At 37.8% G+C, this 18838-nt stretch overlaps 1 protein-coding gene across 2 annotated transcripts in view; it reads right to left on the reverse strand.

The window, feature by feature from the left end:
- Positions 1 to 6306: 6306 nt before the first annotated feature.
- LOC149164160 (DNA-directed RNA polymerases II, IV and V subunit 8B-like) overlaps positions 6307 to 18838 on the reverse strand; it is a 205398-nt gene continuing 192866 nt past the window's right edge. For both annotated transcript variants that reach the window (XM_089431974.1, XM_089431975.1), the window contains exons 4-6: positions 7111 to 7205; positions 6655 to 6765; positions 6307 to 6552 (exon numbers count right to left, since the gene is read on the reverse strand). In XM_089431974.1, the coding sequence (XP_089288100.1) occupies position 6552; positions 6655 to 6765; positions 7111 to 7205 (207 nt within the window). In that variant the 3' untranslated portion in view covers positions 6307 to 6551. The remainder of the gene's footprint in view (positions 6553 to 6654; positions 6766 to 7110; positions 7206 to 18838) is intronic.

Consider the following 18838-nt stretch of genomic DNA (forward strand, 5'->3'; position numbering starts at 1 on the left):
ATTAGATACAGAAGAGGAGGATGCAGAAGAGAGCAATGATGATACTGAAGTTGATGAGCTATAGGCATAGCCTATAGTCTGCTAGCAACAACCTATGAGATTCTTCCTTCATGTTCCATGGTTATGGGTTCAAGTGTCTACCTTGTTTTGTATTTGTTATTGGAATTCCTAGTCATGAGTCCTCATGACTCAGTACATATGTAATACATTTTTATTTTGATGACTTAATGAGAAAACTACAATTTATGGTTAATTTCCTGTGTTTGTCCAATGACAATTTATCGTATTCGTCATTGACGTTATGCATAATGTTATAATGTACATGTATGATTGAATTTGTATCATCATGTGAATTTGTGTAATATCTATTAATTTTTTAATATATATAATTATAATATATATAGTATATAATGTGTCCTTCGTGTCATGTTTTGGTGGTTCTCTATGTCTCGTGTCAAACTCTCATATTTGTGCATCCTACGTGTCCCCATCTCAGGTGACTTAGATTGTCATAGTGTTTCATGATGTGAAGACATGTGGTAGTTGGACATAGTTTCTAATGAAATGCTAATGATGTCATGCATGGGTATGTGGTGCTTTATTAATGAGAATGTTGTGATAATAGTGTTATTATGTTCTCATGATGACGTGTGAGAATTATCATATGGATGTTTTATGATTATATAACTAATGCATTGGTTGCATGTTGAGAGGTGATGACTAAAAGGGATTCCACCACCAAGTCGAGAGAGCCAGTTTACTAGATGATTTCGTGGGAGTCCATACCTACGGGGGAGAATAGGTAACATCATATGGGCTGGGGATACACTAAATCAACTACTTATGCCAATGTATCTTTGCCTTGAATAACTCTTGGAGAGTTATAAGACCATCTTGAGAAGGTCGAGTGCATGATATTGGAGTTGTGACTTCGAAGTCCAAAAGTAGGATGTGGGACTTTGATTTTTAGGGTTGTACTTGGTAAGAGTTGTGGGGGAGTTTAAGTCAGTGTTTCAAGATGCCTAGGGTACGTGAGTACCAAACTAGATGTCTACCTTGGGGCAGGTGAGGTTTGAGCCTTAGGACTTTGGTATAGACCAATGGGACTTTAAGTTTGGTTCCGAAAGTTAGAAAATAAGAGCTTGAGAGTACTCGCGCTTTCCTTGGTACTATGATGTAACTTTCGATGCCCGTTGTGGTCACTTAGATGGTCCTTATACTAGTTACAACGGAGGGTGATAGAGAGGAGAAAAATAATAATAAATAAATAAATAACTTATAAGCTATATGATTAAACTTAACTTTAGGACAAAGATCCTTAAAGAGAGGGAGTATGTAATACTCCATATTATCAAATTAATACATAATAAAACAATATAATTGAATAATAATTAATAAATAAATAATAAAGTGAAATTCTGAAAAAATAAATAAAGGAAACTATAAAACTAATAAGAATAAAGTGAAGTTAATAAACAAATAAAGTAAACAAATAAACAAAATTCAATTATTGAAAAAGTCGAGTTAAGAGAATTTAAGACCAAAAATAGAAATTTGCATGATAACACATAGATTATCTTCATGAAGATTATCTTTCCATTTTTAGAACAAATTGTTCTATTTAAAGGAGGGGGAGGAGGATGTGAAGCATTATTTCCTAAGAGAATTTTGGGGAAGGAAGGATTCAGTAGTAGAGATAGTTGATTCAAGGCTCTAGGGTGGCCAATTGTAGAAAGACAGTGTGTAGTTGAGCCTATGGTTAAGTGGACTCGTCCCCAAAAGGTTGGTTGCAATCAACTAGATCAAGATAACGAAACAGTTTGGAAATTACAAATAAGTTGATTCTTCGTTCTAAAGGTAAGTTCTCACCACTCATCGTTCTTGTACTAATTGATCGAAATCTTCCTTATGTTGATGATCAATGGCTTTGAATTTTTGTCAATAATTTTTCATATTCAATTATGTTTTTTGTCCAAGTCATTACAAGTGATGGTCCAAACATAAAACATATACAAATAACAAATTACTTGTAGAAATTTAAGACTATTAAACATCAACATGAGGAAGATCTTCATTAATTAGTACACAAATGATGAGTGGTGAGAACTTACATTTAAAACAAAGAATTAGCTTGTAATTTTAGAATCGTTGCATTATTCTAATCCTATTGACGACAACTAATGTTTTAGGGGCAACTCTCACCAATCAAAGGTTCGGTTGTGTTATGTCTTTCTACAATTGGTCACCCCCGAACCTTCAATCAACTACTACTACTTATGGATCTCGCATATCCTAGAATCCCAGTAGGAAAAAAATGTATCGCATCCTCTTCTTTTCCATTAAATAGAACAACTTGCTCCAAAAAATGAAAAGAAATTCTTCGTGCACATAATACATGTGCCATCATGTGATTTTTATTGTTTTAGTTTTTCTTAACTTAACTTTTTACATAATTTACTCTTCTTTTATTCTTTTACTTTTTTATTAATTTGATATTTTCCCATAAATTTATTTTGACTATTTTTACTCTTATTTTTTTATAAAATAGTTTCATTTATTTTTCTGAGGAAAGAAACCATTATTTCTCTCAACCCAAGGGCTAGAGTGAGATTGTTGGTACTAGGTCAGCCAATAGGTATACTCACTTAAGAGTTCACAAGGCTCAAAGACAATACAACAATATTCATAGGAACGAAGTGATTACAAAAATATTTATCAAGGCATTATAACTCATCATGTCACTAGTGGGGATTTGAACTTGGGTGGAAAAGATAACAACCATTCTGCCCACCGACTCTACATAACCCTAATTGATAGTTTCCTTTATTTATTGTTTATGAACTTAATTTTGTTATTTACTATTTTATTTATTAATTAATTATTATCCTCAAATTTATTATTTATTATTTTTTATTTATTTTGGTATTTTTTTATTGTTTTTGTTGTTATTATTATTATTTATTAATTTAATAAGATGAGGAATTGCATACTCCCATCTTCAAGGAACTTTGTCCTGAAGTTAAGTTTAATCATATAACTTATAAGTTGTTTATTTATTTATTTCTTCTCTCCTATCCAACACCCTTTGTTGTAACTAGTATAAGGGTCACTCAAGTCACAATAGGCATCAAATGTTACATCGCAACATCGAGAGAAAGCGCGAGTACTCTCAAGTTCTTCTTTCCCAACTTTCAAAACCCCATCAATCTATACTAAAGCCCCCAAGGCAGGCATCCAATCTAGTACTCACGTACCCTAAGCATCTTGAAAGATTGATACAAACTCCATCCATAGCTCCTACTAGGTACAACATCAAGCATCGAAGTCCCACACCCACTTCCGGAGTTCAGCATCATAACTACAATAACAGGCACTCGACCTTCTCAAGATGGTCCCATAACCGATCAAAAGTTATACAATGCAAAAGAAACACTAGCATAAGTAGTTGATTGAGTATGTTCCCAGCCCATAAGGTGTTACATATTCTCTCTTGTAGGTATGGGCTCTCACTAGATCATCAAATAAAATGACCCTCTCAACCCACTGGAGGGTTCCCCGTCAATCAGCACCTCACAACATTCAACCAATGCATAAGCTATAATCATAACATCATCATCTCGTAGAAAATAATCTACATGTCATCACGAGAATACAACATCATTGTTATCACAACACTCTGAATAGTAAGGAATTGCATGTTCATGCATGCCATCATTACACATATCATCATTAAAATTGCTTGCAATTACCACATGCCATAAAGTCATGAAATTCCATCATAGCATTATGACATTAACATCTCTTTATCAAAGATATAGCATTGTATCAACATCATTAATAGAACCACATGTTAATAACAACATAGCTTAATATCATAAATATGATAATCATCTCAACACATATCACATTGAGAAAAACCAAACCATAAGCATTATTAGCATGATTCAGCAATCAAATTCCTTAACATGCATAAACAATTAATACCATCTATTTCATTTAATGCAACATTATCATTAATCATCCATTGAAGATCTATTTTTATTATGTCTATTAGTTAGGGCTAGATCATCAATTCTTATTCTTCCAAAAATGAAGTTGAAATTTTACTTGGTAGGGATAGTCACCTCATAAGTATGTTGTTCAAGTTTTCACATATTCTACTCAATTAAGTACATTATTAAACTTTCAAGCAACCCTCATCATTTTGACCTTTAATCTCTAGCCATTTATTCTTTTTTGCCTAATAAATTAAGTGGAATTCATCATTACGTTATTGCCGGCCTTACTGTCTTTCCTTAATCCATTGATTTTTTACATCAATTTACATAATTTCCTTACCCATATATGCAATAGCACATAAACACTAAGTCATCATGGTTTAAATTTTCTATCATGCTTCGTTCACTTGCATAAAGCACTTGTTCATCCCTTGTGATTTATTCATCACTTGGTAGTTATCATTGTTCATCCTCAAAAATATTTGTTTATCTCATCAAATTCCCATCTCAATATCACTTGATCTCTTTAATCGTAGATTCATCCTTCTTCTAGTTGTTGTAGAGAGTTATTCCCTTTCACTTTTGGCTTGTGGCCACTATATGTGTTTTAGAATTTGAAGCACTTGAACTACTACCACCATTATCATCCACCAAAAGGTTTTATAGGTTTGGTGTGTTTGACAATAACTTATTTCAATGCTAATGGCACAAACTCAATAAGTTGTTTTATACAAAGTATTAATATAGCATCAATTCATTCATGAAAAAATGAGTGCAGATTAGTCAAATTCACCCCCTATTAATTGATACACTTATTTTTATCAATTTATGCATAATTCTTCTCAAGGCCTTGTTATAGAATTTCTATCAACCTTCCTTCTTACATTTCATGCTAGGATTTTTCTCATTAATCTTCATAGTATATTTCTTTTGCCAAAAGGTAGACAATTGTTATCCTTGATCATCCAAAACCTTCAACATTTTCCTAGTTTATCACTTGTCATTCCTCAATTATGAGTGTTCACAACTTCCTATATGGAGACTTTCAAGTTATGTAAGTTATCATTATGGTCCTTACCAATCATGTTGCTCAATCCACTCATCAATATCCTTAAGGGAACTTGTCACTTGAGATATGCTCCATGAATTAGCCCTAGATATTATTACATTTTCACAATTCCCTTCACACTTTAATGTTATAATAGTATGAATTTAATTAGCTATTCCAATCCTAAAATTTTGTATTGTTGTTATTCCTATTAGCACCATGTTTGACTATAACTAATCTTGGACTTACCATGAAAATACTACCGTAATGTTAAGGTGTTTTCCCTTTTTCCACTCGCAAAATCTTTCCAATTTCTATTTGTATCTTCTTTATTCCCATCATACAGACATTCATGGGTTTATTACTTCTGTAATCAAATGTTACCATAATTCCTACAACTTAAAAATGACCACCATCATTATTTGATCCTTTAACTTCATTGGTTGATTGATAATATTTTCTTCTCAATAGGTATCATCTTTCATTAGACCTTATAGTGATTCTCATCATGACTCCTAGCAAGAAACTTTTCTATGTTTCAATAACAATTTTTCAAATGGCTACGTATTCATGTGCTACCTCAAGAGTGCTAAGTTACTTCCTTATGAAAATCAAAAAGCTTCTATCATGTTGTAGGATAGTTTACTCATTGTCATTGACTCCTTATACTTGTTGGAGAAACTTCCACTCACCCCAGATTAAGTATCTATGTAGTCTCTTTTTCCATTCATCTCATATTTTTAGGTTGGTCGTGGTTACAAGGGATAATTCGTCATCACCATTAGAAAATTTGTAAGTTATTCCTTTGCCCTTCCTCCCAAAATAACTTTATCAAATATACATTGCTAAAGTTGGAGATCAAACTTAGAAGTTTCCATTGCTTACTAAAAACCTTATCTCTTTACACATTTTTCCATCTTCTTATCGGATTAATAGGTTTACTATCTTTCTAGGGGTATATGCATAGTGTTTTAGGGTATATACTTATCTCTTCCAATTTTAATTTGATTTGACATATACTTTTAGGGAAATTGTACTCGTATTCCCTCTATCACTTTTAATTCGTCCACATCTTACCTGAATAGCTTGCGTCTTCTTTACTTTCTCAGGTTACCTAGGCAGGTTTACCATATCATGTGATTGAATAGTTCATATATGAAGGCCTTTTCTTAATCTCCATAATCATGCCCCTAATTGGATTTTGATAATAAAGCTCAGTTATATCAGCAGAGATATTAATAGAAAACAAGAGATAAGAGATATCCATGAACATATCTTAATCTTAAGACTTTAATATCAGCCAGCCAGTGACAGCAATAAATAGACAGAGAGAGATTGAGAATTCTGTCATGATCTTACAATATAGAACTTTAATAATCCAAGAAAGTTAAAAAACCTTTACAGATATGTGCCACCACATACTCCATGGTATTCCTCCCATCTCTGTAACTATTTCACTAGGATGCATTTGTCAGCAATCCGTATTTCCAAAGTTGCCCACAAGATCTGCATGAGATTAACACTTAATTTCAGATTACTGGAAAGAAAAATTAGCATTTGATATCTACCTGGGATTGGCCCATCACATAAGATGGAAAATCTACTCACCAAACTTTCCTCATCAAAAGAAACAATCTCTGGTCCAGCTCAAAATTGCCAGCATTTGAAGGATCTCCCTTTAACAACATCAAAAGCCCTCCAAATGATGCATTAATCTCCCTGAATGTAACAAACCAAACAAATCTTAAGATGTTGAAGAACAAAATTGGGAAGTGTACGGTGGCAAACTGCATATATACAACCAAATAATGAATGAATGCCTATTATGCAACTTGGTGGCATAAATTGTTCAATGCAAAACTGCATCTAAAGCCAGCTCAGTTAAAAACTGACAAGTAGCCTCACTGGTGTTTTTTCTGTTGAAAATCCCAGAAATATACCTTTTCTGGATCATGTCCATCATGTTACTCCAATGATTAACAGTGCTTATAACAAATTAAATAATAAATGCGAGAACACATACACTAATGGATCATATGGATGTCAGCAAGGTTAGGCACCTACACTTTTACATTGGCTCCAGAACCTTCTTCAGAGATCTTGTAGAGTTTGCCATACATCACATATTCATATTTGTCAGCAAGTGATTTTCGCCCACCCTACAACACTCGAATATAAATGCATTGTCAAGCCATTATTAACTGAATCATGGCTCCCAAGAAAATTGAATTATCCACGCAGTTATGTTTTCTTCTTACCAATTGAAGCAGGTACAGACAGCAATATCAAAACTTCAATCATAAAGAACTCAGTACCATCAGATCTAACTCTTAGAGTTTTACAATCCAAGTATTGAATGTTCTGGTTTTGATTTGTGTCCTCAAGTGACACACTTGGCATTTTTCATATATACTGAAGTCGTAAGATAACCATGCTGACCAAGAGTTGAGATTCAATACCATCATTAACGGTATAAGTTAAAAAAGAGAGCTTACATTAGTCAACATGGCCTACTAAATCTTTACTAGGTAAGACAAAAAACATATGAAAAATAGGAGCTCTAAGATCAGAGCAATAGACCCTCCTTAATCCAATCAATTCCATTCACAATCATCATACCAATAGTATTTACTGTACGAAGTATAATAACAGAGATGGGAAAATAAGGATCAGTTTACCACTGTTTTAAGCAGTAGAGTTTCTGCTGATACAGCCTTTCAGCCCTCTCGCAGCAGCTCCAGGAGGAGGGCTTGACCCTTCTGGCTCATCCATCAGTCAAGATGCATCAGAATTCCAAGCCATTCTCATGGTAACATTAAAAATAGTGAAATCAGAGTATTCTGAGCCCTTTGCATTGTGAAGAAACTTGAACAGGCCCCAAGCATGATCATTCCCCCCTGCAACTCCAAAGGCAAAGGCCCTAATCTTCTCAGAGAGGGCTCTTATAGGATAGTATACTAGTTAGTGGCCTTCATCACGAACGATTGAAACCTGGCTTCAGAAAAATTGCCACGTGTTCATTAAAGGGTAGATGCAGACTTTCACTTGCAGGATAGGTTATTATGCCTTCTTCTTTGAGCTGGAGGATAGAGATTTGATCTTCAAGAAGAGACCCTATTTTATGAATCCATTAACAATGAATTTTCCATATGTAGATTCATTCTTAAGTTCCAGCACTTTCATGACTACCATTTCGTGATCAGGGTGAACTTCTCCAAAGTGCATCTTGATTGATTCAACATAGATGGTTCATGGATACATTAGTGGCAGCTCTGGCCTCAGCAATTCATGAGTACTGTGGCCAGATATCTTTATTTTGAAAGTTGCCTTGCATCAGTTTTCAGATCAGCTTTTCGTCAAAACACCAGGGGACCAATTTCAGTAGCTCAGTCAATAGGTTTTTAGAGTTTAGCAGGATTTTCAGACAAGCATATCACATGCATTAATTGGTGCATGCATGGGCAGGTGAAGACTCCAAACATCATAAAATCAGATTTTCAAGATTTGCTATATTTGAAATTTCTATTTATAAATTTTATCTTCTCAAAATCTGATCACATGTTTGGATACCCTTATGGAGATGAGCTTGTGGCTCAATTTTGGTGCCAATCAAGGGTCAAAAATTTTGGTCAAAGTAGGGCAAAATTAGGGCTTCTTCATTGTCAAAAATAATTACATTTTGAATACCCCTTATTCAGTACAACATAGGAGCCAAATTTGTGTTGAAATGTGTAACTACGTTTGGCCTTCATAATGACATATGTAATCATGATTTTCTGTATTTAATGTAATGAGAAAAATAATTTTATTATTGTTGATCTTGAGGCATGGGTTTCATGCTCGAGAATTTGTTTTTAGGTTAAGCTCCCATTCAGAGCTTCTAGGGCTTGTCATTGAGTCTACAAGTCTAGGGAGTCATTGTCATGTATGAAGGACCCTTCTTGGACATATTGCAAGAAAATTTACGAGTCATTGTAAGAGTCAAAAAGGCCCTCCAAAGACCTCGTCACAAGTGCACATCAAGTCGGCCTTCAAAAGGAACTATGGACTTGTTACCCACCATTTTAAGGGCAATATCCCCAGGAGAAATTTTTTCTCCATGATGGTCCTCAGCCAACAACCAGCAGCCACCATCTACCTCATTGTGCCATTTCTCGGCCAGCTGAGCCAGCGATGTGGTCCTTCACCCATTTGTCATGATCGTATGTTTGAAGGTGGGCCTCACAAACCTAAAGGTATGCCTTGTCATTTGGTGATTGAGTATTTTAGTTTACTTATCATGGAAACTCTTGGGCATGGATTAATGGGGGGATTCGGCGGAAAGAGTGGACTAGGTTTGTGCTCTTGTCCCCTAGGCCTCTTTTGGATGTTAACCTTGGCCCTAGTCCTGTGGGATCTCTTTTACTGACCTTTGGGCTTTAGGGATGGTACTACATGGGAAATATCGATTTTGGTTGCGTGGTCCCACTCCCCAATCCACATATATCACCCCCCTTTCGCTCATTATAATCCCATTCATCACTCCTCCCACCTGGGTCCACAAAGGGTCAGCCAACCACCCCCCCCCTTTGCCCACACCTTGGGTCAGGCTTGGAACGATGTCCAGAGGTTGATGCAAAAGAAAAGAAAAGAAAAAGCATAATTGGTCACATTCAACAAGAAATTGTACCACAAAATGCAAAAGATGGCAGGGACACACATTTGGCACGTGGGCAAAAGCCAATACATGAGCTCTACCCCCTTCCATGGCCATCACCCTAGTTCCTATAGGCCCTAGATGAGCCTCCTTTATCATTCAGGAACCCATGATTGTCCCAACCCCTGATGGGTGATGAACTGCCCCACCTTAAAAGGGGTATCCACTATTATAATTTACACATCATGCTCTCATTCCCTTGAGCCCCAAGCAGTTAACCAAAGAAAAATCATAAAAGGAAAAAGGCATATGAAGAAGGGTGGAAAAATCAAGGTTGGGGTAACTCATGTACCACGATTGCTCCCTCCTACACATCATTTACCCAAGTATGGGCTTCCCTTTCATTAGCTACCCTTGTACCATGGCATGTGACCTAGGTTTTCCCCTTCATCCCCTACTTCGTTCCATCACTTTATCACATGCCACCACCATTTGAAGGATGTACCATGGACATACCACCCCCTTTAGAAGCAGAAACCACCTAATAGGGTGCTTGGTTAACCCCCCTTTGAGCTTGGAGACATTTGCACATGCCAAAGCCCACTATGGAAGGGCATGCCATTATGAAGTGCCCACCTGTTTTCCATGGTTTGTAAACTCTTTTACTTGGATCTTATGCAAGATTATAGATGGTCTACTTTTTGGGTTTGGTCTCCCTATACGAGTCCTAACCCTCTAGAGGGCTACATTGGCACATGTAGGGTGTGGGTAGAGAGCCATGGGCCTCCACAACAACAGACAACATTCCATGGATCCCCAGAGTTATTCAGAGATTGCTCATGGTTTGCTTATTGGACAAGACGATGCACCTGGTTCATCATGCCCAGTGGGCTCCACAGTTGCACCATACACTTGGCAGATGGTGCAAGATCTATATGATGATGTGGCCTCGCTTATATCATCATCCTAGCCCTTGGAGATGGTCTACAGACATATTCAATCTGCTTAGAGACCCATGAGGTCACTTGTGTGCCCTCACATCTATTGGGAGCACCACAAGTTTATTATGTGGAGAACAAGGGGTCAACCCCTTGTCCATTTCTTTTGGAAGTCCAATTCATCATTTTGGCACTTATGGACTTCATCAGGCCTCTTAGAGAGCCCAACTACATGCATTATTGATTATTCGACCTATTGGGAGGCTTATTATGTTGTTTATGAGCTAGTTTGGTGGGCTTGTCACCAAAAGATAGTTATTTGCACATTATTTTAATCGATGGGCTAATGTAGGCTCAAATTAGGTAATTCGAACTCCTAATGAGTGTATAAATATTAAATATGAGAGACATGAATTTACTTTGGATCATCACATGGATGGATCATTCTCTCTTGTGAGATCTTCGCTATTCTTTTTGGACGAGAAATTGGATGGATGGATGAATTTTGATGTTTGGACCTCTTCATTTTTGTCTTGGAGCTTCTATATTGGCATATGATGATGATTGGATATACTTGTTCTCACATGAAAGTACTCTTTTAATGCTATTTTGTCTTTTTCTTATGTCACATGCATGTTGCTAGGGAATTTTGCTATTCTAGGCTGAAATTTGTTGCTTTTCTTGTGTGAAATGGTGGAAATTTGTCTTTTTATAGTGTTGCATCATGTCATGGGCCATGTTTGAATAAGTGAATATTCCTAAAGATATTTTTATCTTGATAAGTAATCACATATTGCACATCAAAGCATAAATGCATTGAAGCATTTGCCCCATGACCTCATTGTCAGGCGAAATTGTTCGAAAGGCCTCCGTGATGAAGTGAAACCATCCCAAACATTGGAATCATCTTGACTCCATTTCTCCCAAAGGATTAGGCACAGGTCCTCCATAGGTGATCACCCTAAAGCATATTTTTCTCACCTTTCTCTCTTTCTTTCTAAGTCTGGCCTACATAGGTCACTTAGGGCATCAATTATCTCACAATCTAGTCATCCAAACACTTCGAATTTTGGTCCACAACTGCGTTAGATTTTGCTTTAGAGGCCCTCCAAATTTGAAGAAATTTCCACAGTGGGATTGTGAGATATCCCAAGACCTAGCTTTGAGATCAAACTTTGCCTTGGTTTTCCCTAGGCTAGTACCTCACAGGATCAATTTGACACCTCTAAGTGAAAACTTTTGTTTTGATCCTTTCCCCTTCCTTCTCTGGGTTAAGATCATCATTGTTTGCTAAGCTCCCTCCCCTTAACCTAGGTTGGGTCCACTTGGTCCGTGTGGTCCCATACCTTTGAAAAGTTAATTGTTCAAAAACCACTTGGGAAATCAAGTTCAATAAGGATTTTAGGGATTGGGAAACTCCTTTATAAGACACATTCCTTAAACCTAGCCCTAAATCCTCACCTCCTCCTAGAAATCTTTGTACCTTGCTTGAAGAGCAAGCAAGCTCCATTCTTAACCTCCTTCTAGGAAAAGGGTAATTAAGGCCACTTCATATCCATTTGTTGATTCATCCTTCAAAAGTAACGTTCCATGTACCGGATCTCCTCCCATCGGTGAAAGTTCGTAAAGAGTAGGAAGTCTTAGTTGAGGTGATAGTGGGCTAAGTCTCCATTGTTGCCCTTGATCTAGAAATTGTCCCTTTATGAGTCTCTTTTAAGCCCCTGCTAGTTTGAGCGGTAACAAGGCCCATCTCAAATGCAATGTTGACCTAAACATGATGACAAGTCGGCTCAAATGGATGGACAAGAAGACTATATAAAGGAGGACGCGACCTCACTTGCAAAGGCATCATTCCAGCATCCAAAAAGAAGAAAGAAGTGTGAATAAAGGAAGGAAGGAAGCCTCTCATCCAACGAAGAGAAGAAGAAGAAGATTGAAGGAGTTTAGCACTGTTTTTGGGTCCTTCTACTCATATGTGTCACTGCAGCTAGGGTTTCAACAGTGCTTGAAGAAGCCAAGATAAAGGTCAAGAAAAGAGAATCTTTGCTAGCCGAAGTCTCAAGAAGAAGTGTTCAGGTCAAGCGAAGGGAAGGAGCCTCACCAATCTGCCCCAATCAACCCACACGTGCGGAGTTTCAGTGATTTCAGGAAGGCCGAAAATTGCAAGCCTGTAATAGAAGGTCGAAATTCAAGTGAAGTCGAAAATAGTGGTATAGAAGTCAATTTGACCAGCGTTGACTTGAAAAGGAAGAAGAGCTATTCAAGGAAGCCTTGTGACTTGGTCTTGGAGAGGTTCTTAGGTCAAGGGTGTTGGTCTTGGAATTCATCAATTGAAGATTTTATAAGAAGAAGAATTTGGTGGGTTTTACTCTCAAGATTGGAGAGGTTTTGGCCATGGCTGATAGCCTATATTTGGTGTCCTTTGTCTCATTGTTCATTATGTTTCAGTAACTATTGTTGAAGTTTCTAACTTTACTTAGTTTAGAAACCCTTCATGCACTTTTTCTGATTTATTCCTACCTACTTGTTATTATTCTTTAACAGGTTATTTACAAGGTAAATACTGAAAATAAACACCAGTGCATGCTCAACATATTACAGACCGGAAACTAAAAGAAACAAGAACAAACACACCACATGACACCATTATTTTTGGGCCAATTTTCCCGGAAAAACCTAATGTGGGAAAACCAGTGCAGCTATCTGAGGGTTTTCTTATTAGGCAATATCAGAGTACAATCTGGGTGCCGATGTTAGGATATTCTGACACATAGGATATAGTTAAGTTCAACTTGGTCTAGTATAGAGTTAGGTTAGAGTTAGGTAAAGTGTGTTTCTTTACCGTTGTACATTTTGTAACTTACAATCCGACGGTCACGATATGTAGTGATCCGACGGTTCACTCTCACCTCGGTATTACCGACACTTGATCCGTGGCTTGACACCCGATTGGTCCATGAGTTCTATTTAAAGCGCATGGAGGGTCATTGTTCGGGTAATCCGTGCATGAGAGAAGCTTATGTAAATTTTCATTCTTTGATTAATAAATTGCCTGTAGTACCCACGTTGGGACAGGCCGTGGACTGTTTCCCTCCTTGCACTTTGAGGGTTTTAACCACGTCAAAAATATTGGTGTATTGATTTGAGATCTGGTTGTGAGCGGTGTCCTTTTGGTATTCTTTCTGAGGAACTTACCCTGTAAATTTCTACATGGTATCAGAGCTATTTGAGGGCCGCGTCCGTTGGTGATCCAAATCTGAAGCCGGTAGAACTGCATGCGGCTGTCGTTTCCTAGATCTGCTGTTTCTGACTGCTTTCGGGCCGAGAGGACTGCTCTGTTGCGTTCGGAGCATCTGTTCCAGTGAGGAACCCCTTTCGTTTCACGCGAAAAGGTTTCTGGTAGCCCTAGCTGCGTCATTTTTTAGATCGGGAGGTATACAGTTTTTTTTGCAGTTTACTGTTATTTTCTCTCTGCTTATTTCGGTCTCAGTTTATTTAGCCTTTTTTTTTAACCGGATCTATACCTTTCATTTCTGCGTATGCTCTTTGCCCTGCGACTCTGTGCGATCTGGGCAAATCAGAAACAGAAAGGAAGGATTTTTCTCATGCGTATGCTCTTTTCCCTGCACCTTAGTGTGATCTCGGAAAATCAGAAACATTGAGAAAAATATTTAGTTTTTCGGCTAAAGCTAACTTTGAGATTTTTTTTAAAATTTCTAGTTTTTTGGCTAAAGCTAACTTCGAGCCGTAAGGTTCGTTTTTCTTTGCATATTCGTGTTGGGTTTTGTGTTTTGTGTTTTGTAGGGAAAAAGAGCTTTCTCAAGGCAAGCACGCAAACCAAGGCCCCCCCCCCTCTCTCTCTCTCTCTCTCTCTCAAATTTTTTGTATAGATCAATTGGTTCAAAGCTATTTTAAGAGAGTAGAGGTCTTGGGTTCAAGTCTCCATTTTGTGGGGGCGGATTTTTTTCATTCCCGCACATTCGCGCACTTTGCCGGCAACGTCAACAATTTTTTTTCAAAAAGCCATAACTTCTTCATCCGGAAGCCTTTTTCAGAGCCGTTTTTTTTAAAACCGCCTATTTTTTCGAGATCTATCCATTGGAACACTTACTTTCAGCATCTTCAGCTTCAGTTTTTTAAAAAAAAATGGAAAGTCCATGCCAAGTCATTCTTGACAGCACTAACTACTTCCAATGGGTAGCCTACATGGGAGATTTACTTAGAAGTAAAGGTCTCTACAGAATAGCCACAGACCAAGAGAAGAAACCAAAAGATGAAGACAAGGCGGCAAAATGGGAAAATAGACAAGATCAAGCACGTGGTTTGATAGGGATGTCTGTTTCTCCTGATCTTAGATTCCACATTGCAGAACTTGAGACTCCTCATGAAGCATTAGAAAAACTTGCTAAAGTTTTTGGAATTAAAAATGAAATTAGAGCCCATCAACTTGAAAATGAGCTGCTTACTTTGGATCCTAATAATTTTTCTTGCATTGAAGATTTCTTGTCCAAATTCAAGACCCTTAGATATCTCTTGGAAGGTGTTAAAGTTAAGAAAGAAGATGGTAACCTTATTTATTCCATCCTTACTAAGTTGGGACCAGCCTACTCTGTATTTGTTTCCACTTTCCATTCTACAAGGGAAGCTTTCATTTGTCAAGGACAAGACTACAAGGCCCCTTCCTTTGACTCCTTTTGTGATTCCTTAATAAGAGAACAAGAAAAACTCTTACACCTTGGTCTTCTTAATCTTGGAAACTCTTCCACGAAAGCGTTAGCCGCCCAGCAGCAACCAAATTCAAAGAATCCTAAGAAGTCATATCCTCAAAAGAATGGTCCTAAACCATCTCAGCCTCAAAATGAAAGATCATTTCAGCAAAATGATAAGACCAATAAAAACAAATGGAAGAAGACTGATAGACATTGTAACTTTTGTAATCGAGATGGCCACTTAGAATCTAAATGCTTTAAGAAGATGGAAGCCTTGGAAGCCGCAATGAAGAAACATAACATCCATGTGGAGCCTACTTCAACTTCAACTTCCGGAATGGCACTTTCTGCATGTCATTGTCAATCATCTCAGTCTGGTTATGCATTAAATGTATCTTCTTCTTCTTCTCATTCTCATGAGTGGCTCATTGATTCTGGAGCCTCTTGTCACATGGCCAAAAACCAAGCCATGTTTTCTTCTTTAAATGATTGTAACACCAAAAATATATATATTGGTGATGATAGATCTCTTAATGTTGTAGGGACTGGAACTGTTCATCTAGACAATGGTCAGTTTAATGATGTATTATGTGTTCCAACCTTATCCTGCAACCTTCTATCTGTCTATCAGATAACTCATTCAGGTGAAGGTAAAATTGTTGAATTTTCACCTCATGATGTTGTAATCAAGGATCTAAAAGATCCTAAACAGATTCTAGCTACTGGTCTTGCTGATGATTCCAAAAGGTTGTATAAGTTTCACAACTTTGGGTCATCAAATCTTCCCTCAGTATTTGTTGCTCATAATGATGAAGTGAGCAAACTTTGGCATGAGCGATTTGGTCACTTAAACTATCGCTCCCTTCAGCATCTATGTAAAGAAAATATGGTGACAGGTCTTCCTATGGTATCTTGCAGAGATGGTGTTTGTTCCGGATGTGTACTCGGAAAACATCATCGGGACAGTTTTGACAAACGTGCCTCTTGGCACGCCTCAGCCCCTTTACAGCTTGTGCACAGTGATTTATGTGGTCCTCTTCCTGTTGCTTCATTCTCTGGCTGCAAGTACTTCTTAACTTTCATTGATGATTTCTCCAGACGCACTTGGGTATACTTCTTAAAACTCAAGAGCGAAGTATTTAACACTTTTTTGGCCTTCAAAGCCTTTGTTGAAAAACAATCTGGACATCAAATTCTTAAGCTAAGAACTGATAATGGTGGAGAATATGTTAAAAACACATTCATCAACTTTTGCACCGAAAATGGAATTCAAATGCAACATACTGTTCCATACACTCCACAACAAAATGGTGTAGCTGAAAGGAAAAATCGCACCTTAAAGGAAATGGCTAATTGTATGCTGCAATCTAAAGGACTCAGTCTTAGTTTTTGGGCCGAAGCAATTAATTGTGCAAATTATATAATCAATCGCACTCCTACTAAGGTTCTAGAGAATATCACTCCAGAAGAAGCTTGGAGTTCCATTAAACCAGATGTAAGTCACTTTCGTGTGTTTGGAAGTGAAGCATGGGCCCATATTCCAGATGAAAAGCATAAAGCTTTAGAACCTAAGAGTGAGAAATGTACTTTTGTTGGATATTCTGAAGATGTAAAAGGTTATAGACTTATTCCATTTAAGTCCAAAAATGTTATCATTAGAAGAGATGTAAAATTTGATGAAAATAAATCGGCCTGCGAGCCTAGTCCGGCGGATGTGCCACCTCTTCCTATCTCTTCTACTTTTGAAAACATTTCTTCTTCAGATGATGAAAGCGAGGATGATAATCCTCCCCCACCTTCTCAGGATCCTCAACTTCCAAGATGGGTCCGTGCTACTCGAGATGCAGCAGGTGATCTTGCCGGTGATCCTACAGATCAGCGACGTACACGTTCTCAGTTTGAAAGAGCCTCTTCTTTACTGGCTCAAGCTCCAGTAAATCATGATCCTGACACTTTTGCAGAAGCTTCAGGCCATCCACATTGGGAAGCAGCTATGAATGAAGAATATCATTCATTGATGACAAATGATACATGGGATCTTGTTCCTCTACCAAAGGGACGCAAACTTGTTAGATGTAAATGGGTTTACAGAACCAAGTATGGACCAGATGGGAAAGTTGATAAACATAAAGCTCGTCTCGTTGCTAAGGGCTTTTCACAGGTTGAAGGCATTGACTACACTGAAACCTTCTCCCCTGTTGCCAAAATGAACTCTATCCGCCTTGTTCTTTCCCTTGCTGCCTCTTTAAAATGGGAAGTCCATCAGATGGATGTTAAATCTGCCTTCTTGCATGGGGACTTGCAGGAAGAAATCTATATGGAACAACCCATTGGCTTCATACAAACAGACTCCAGCCTTGTTTGTCGACTTAAGAAATCCCTTTATGGCCTCAAGCAAGCTCCTCGGGCTTGGTATGCCAAAATGGATAGCTTTCTTTTAGAATCTGGCTTTTCTAGGTGTCATTCTGACAATACTGTCTACACCAAGAAAGTGGGCAACTCTCTTATCATCCTTGTTCTTTATGTTGATGATCTTATTCTTACTGGTAGTGATCCCAACCTTATAAACCATGTGAAGTCCAGCCTTAAAAAGAAATTTGAAATGACAGACTTAGGACACTTACACTATTTTCTCGGTCTTCAAGTCTTGCAATCCCAAGAGGGTATTTTCCTTTCCCAGTCCAAGTATGCTTGTGATATTCTTCGTCATTTTCACATGGAAGACTGTAAGCCAGCCCCTTCTCCCTTTCAGTCTGGAGTCAAACTTTCAGTCTCTTGTACTTCTCCTGAAGTTGATGCTACCTTATACCGTCAACTTGTCGGAAAACTCTTGTATTTAACCCATACTCGTCCTGATCTTTCCTTTGTTGTTGGCCTTGTTGCTCGTTTTATGCAAAACCCCCGTGAAAGTCATTGGAAAGCAGCTAAAAGAATACTTCGTTATGTTCGAGGTACAGTACAGTTTGGGATTCATTACAGTGCCAAAGCAGCTCCTCTGTTAGTTGGTTTCACTGATTCTGATTGGGCTGGTGATCCTGATGATCGGAAGTCTACTGCCGGTTATGTCTTCACTCTTGGTTCAGGACCTATTACATGGGCTTGTAAGAAACAGGCTGCCATTTCTCTTTCGTCAGCAGAAGCAGAGTATCGTGGTGCCGTGGAAGCTAGTAAGGAAGCCTTGTGGCTTCGTCAGATCCTATCAGAGTTTGGCTTTGAGCAGCAGCATCCAACCACACTTTGGTGTGATAATCAAAGTGCCATTCAGCTATGCAAAGATCCAGTTCAGCATCAGCGCAGCAAACACATTGAACTACACATGCACTTCATCAGAAAGCTCATTCATGACCATGTTCTTGAAGTGCAATATTGTCCAACAGATGATCAGGTTGCAGACATCTTCACAAAGGCTCTCACAGAGGCGAAGTTCACTAAACTTCGATATATGCTTGGAGTTCAGGAAGTTGTCACTAAGGGGGGATAGGCTCTAGTGCCTCCTTCCTTCTCCTATT

The sequence above is a fragment of the Pinus tabuliformis genome, chromosome 5_1, assembly GCF_031772625.1.
Source record: "Pinus tabuliformis cultivar Carrire ecotype Pingquan chromosome 5_1, CPIR1, whole genome shotgun sequence".
Lineage (NCBI taxonomy): Eukaryota > Viridiplantae > Streptophyta > Pinopsida > Pinales > Pinaceae > Pinus > Pinus tabuliformis.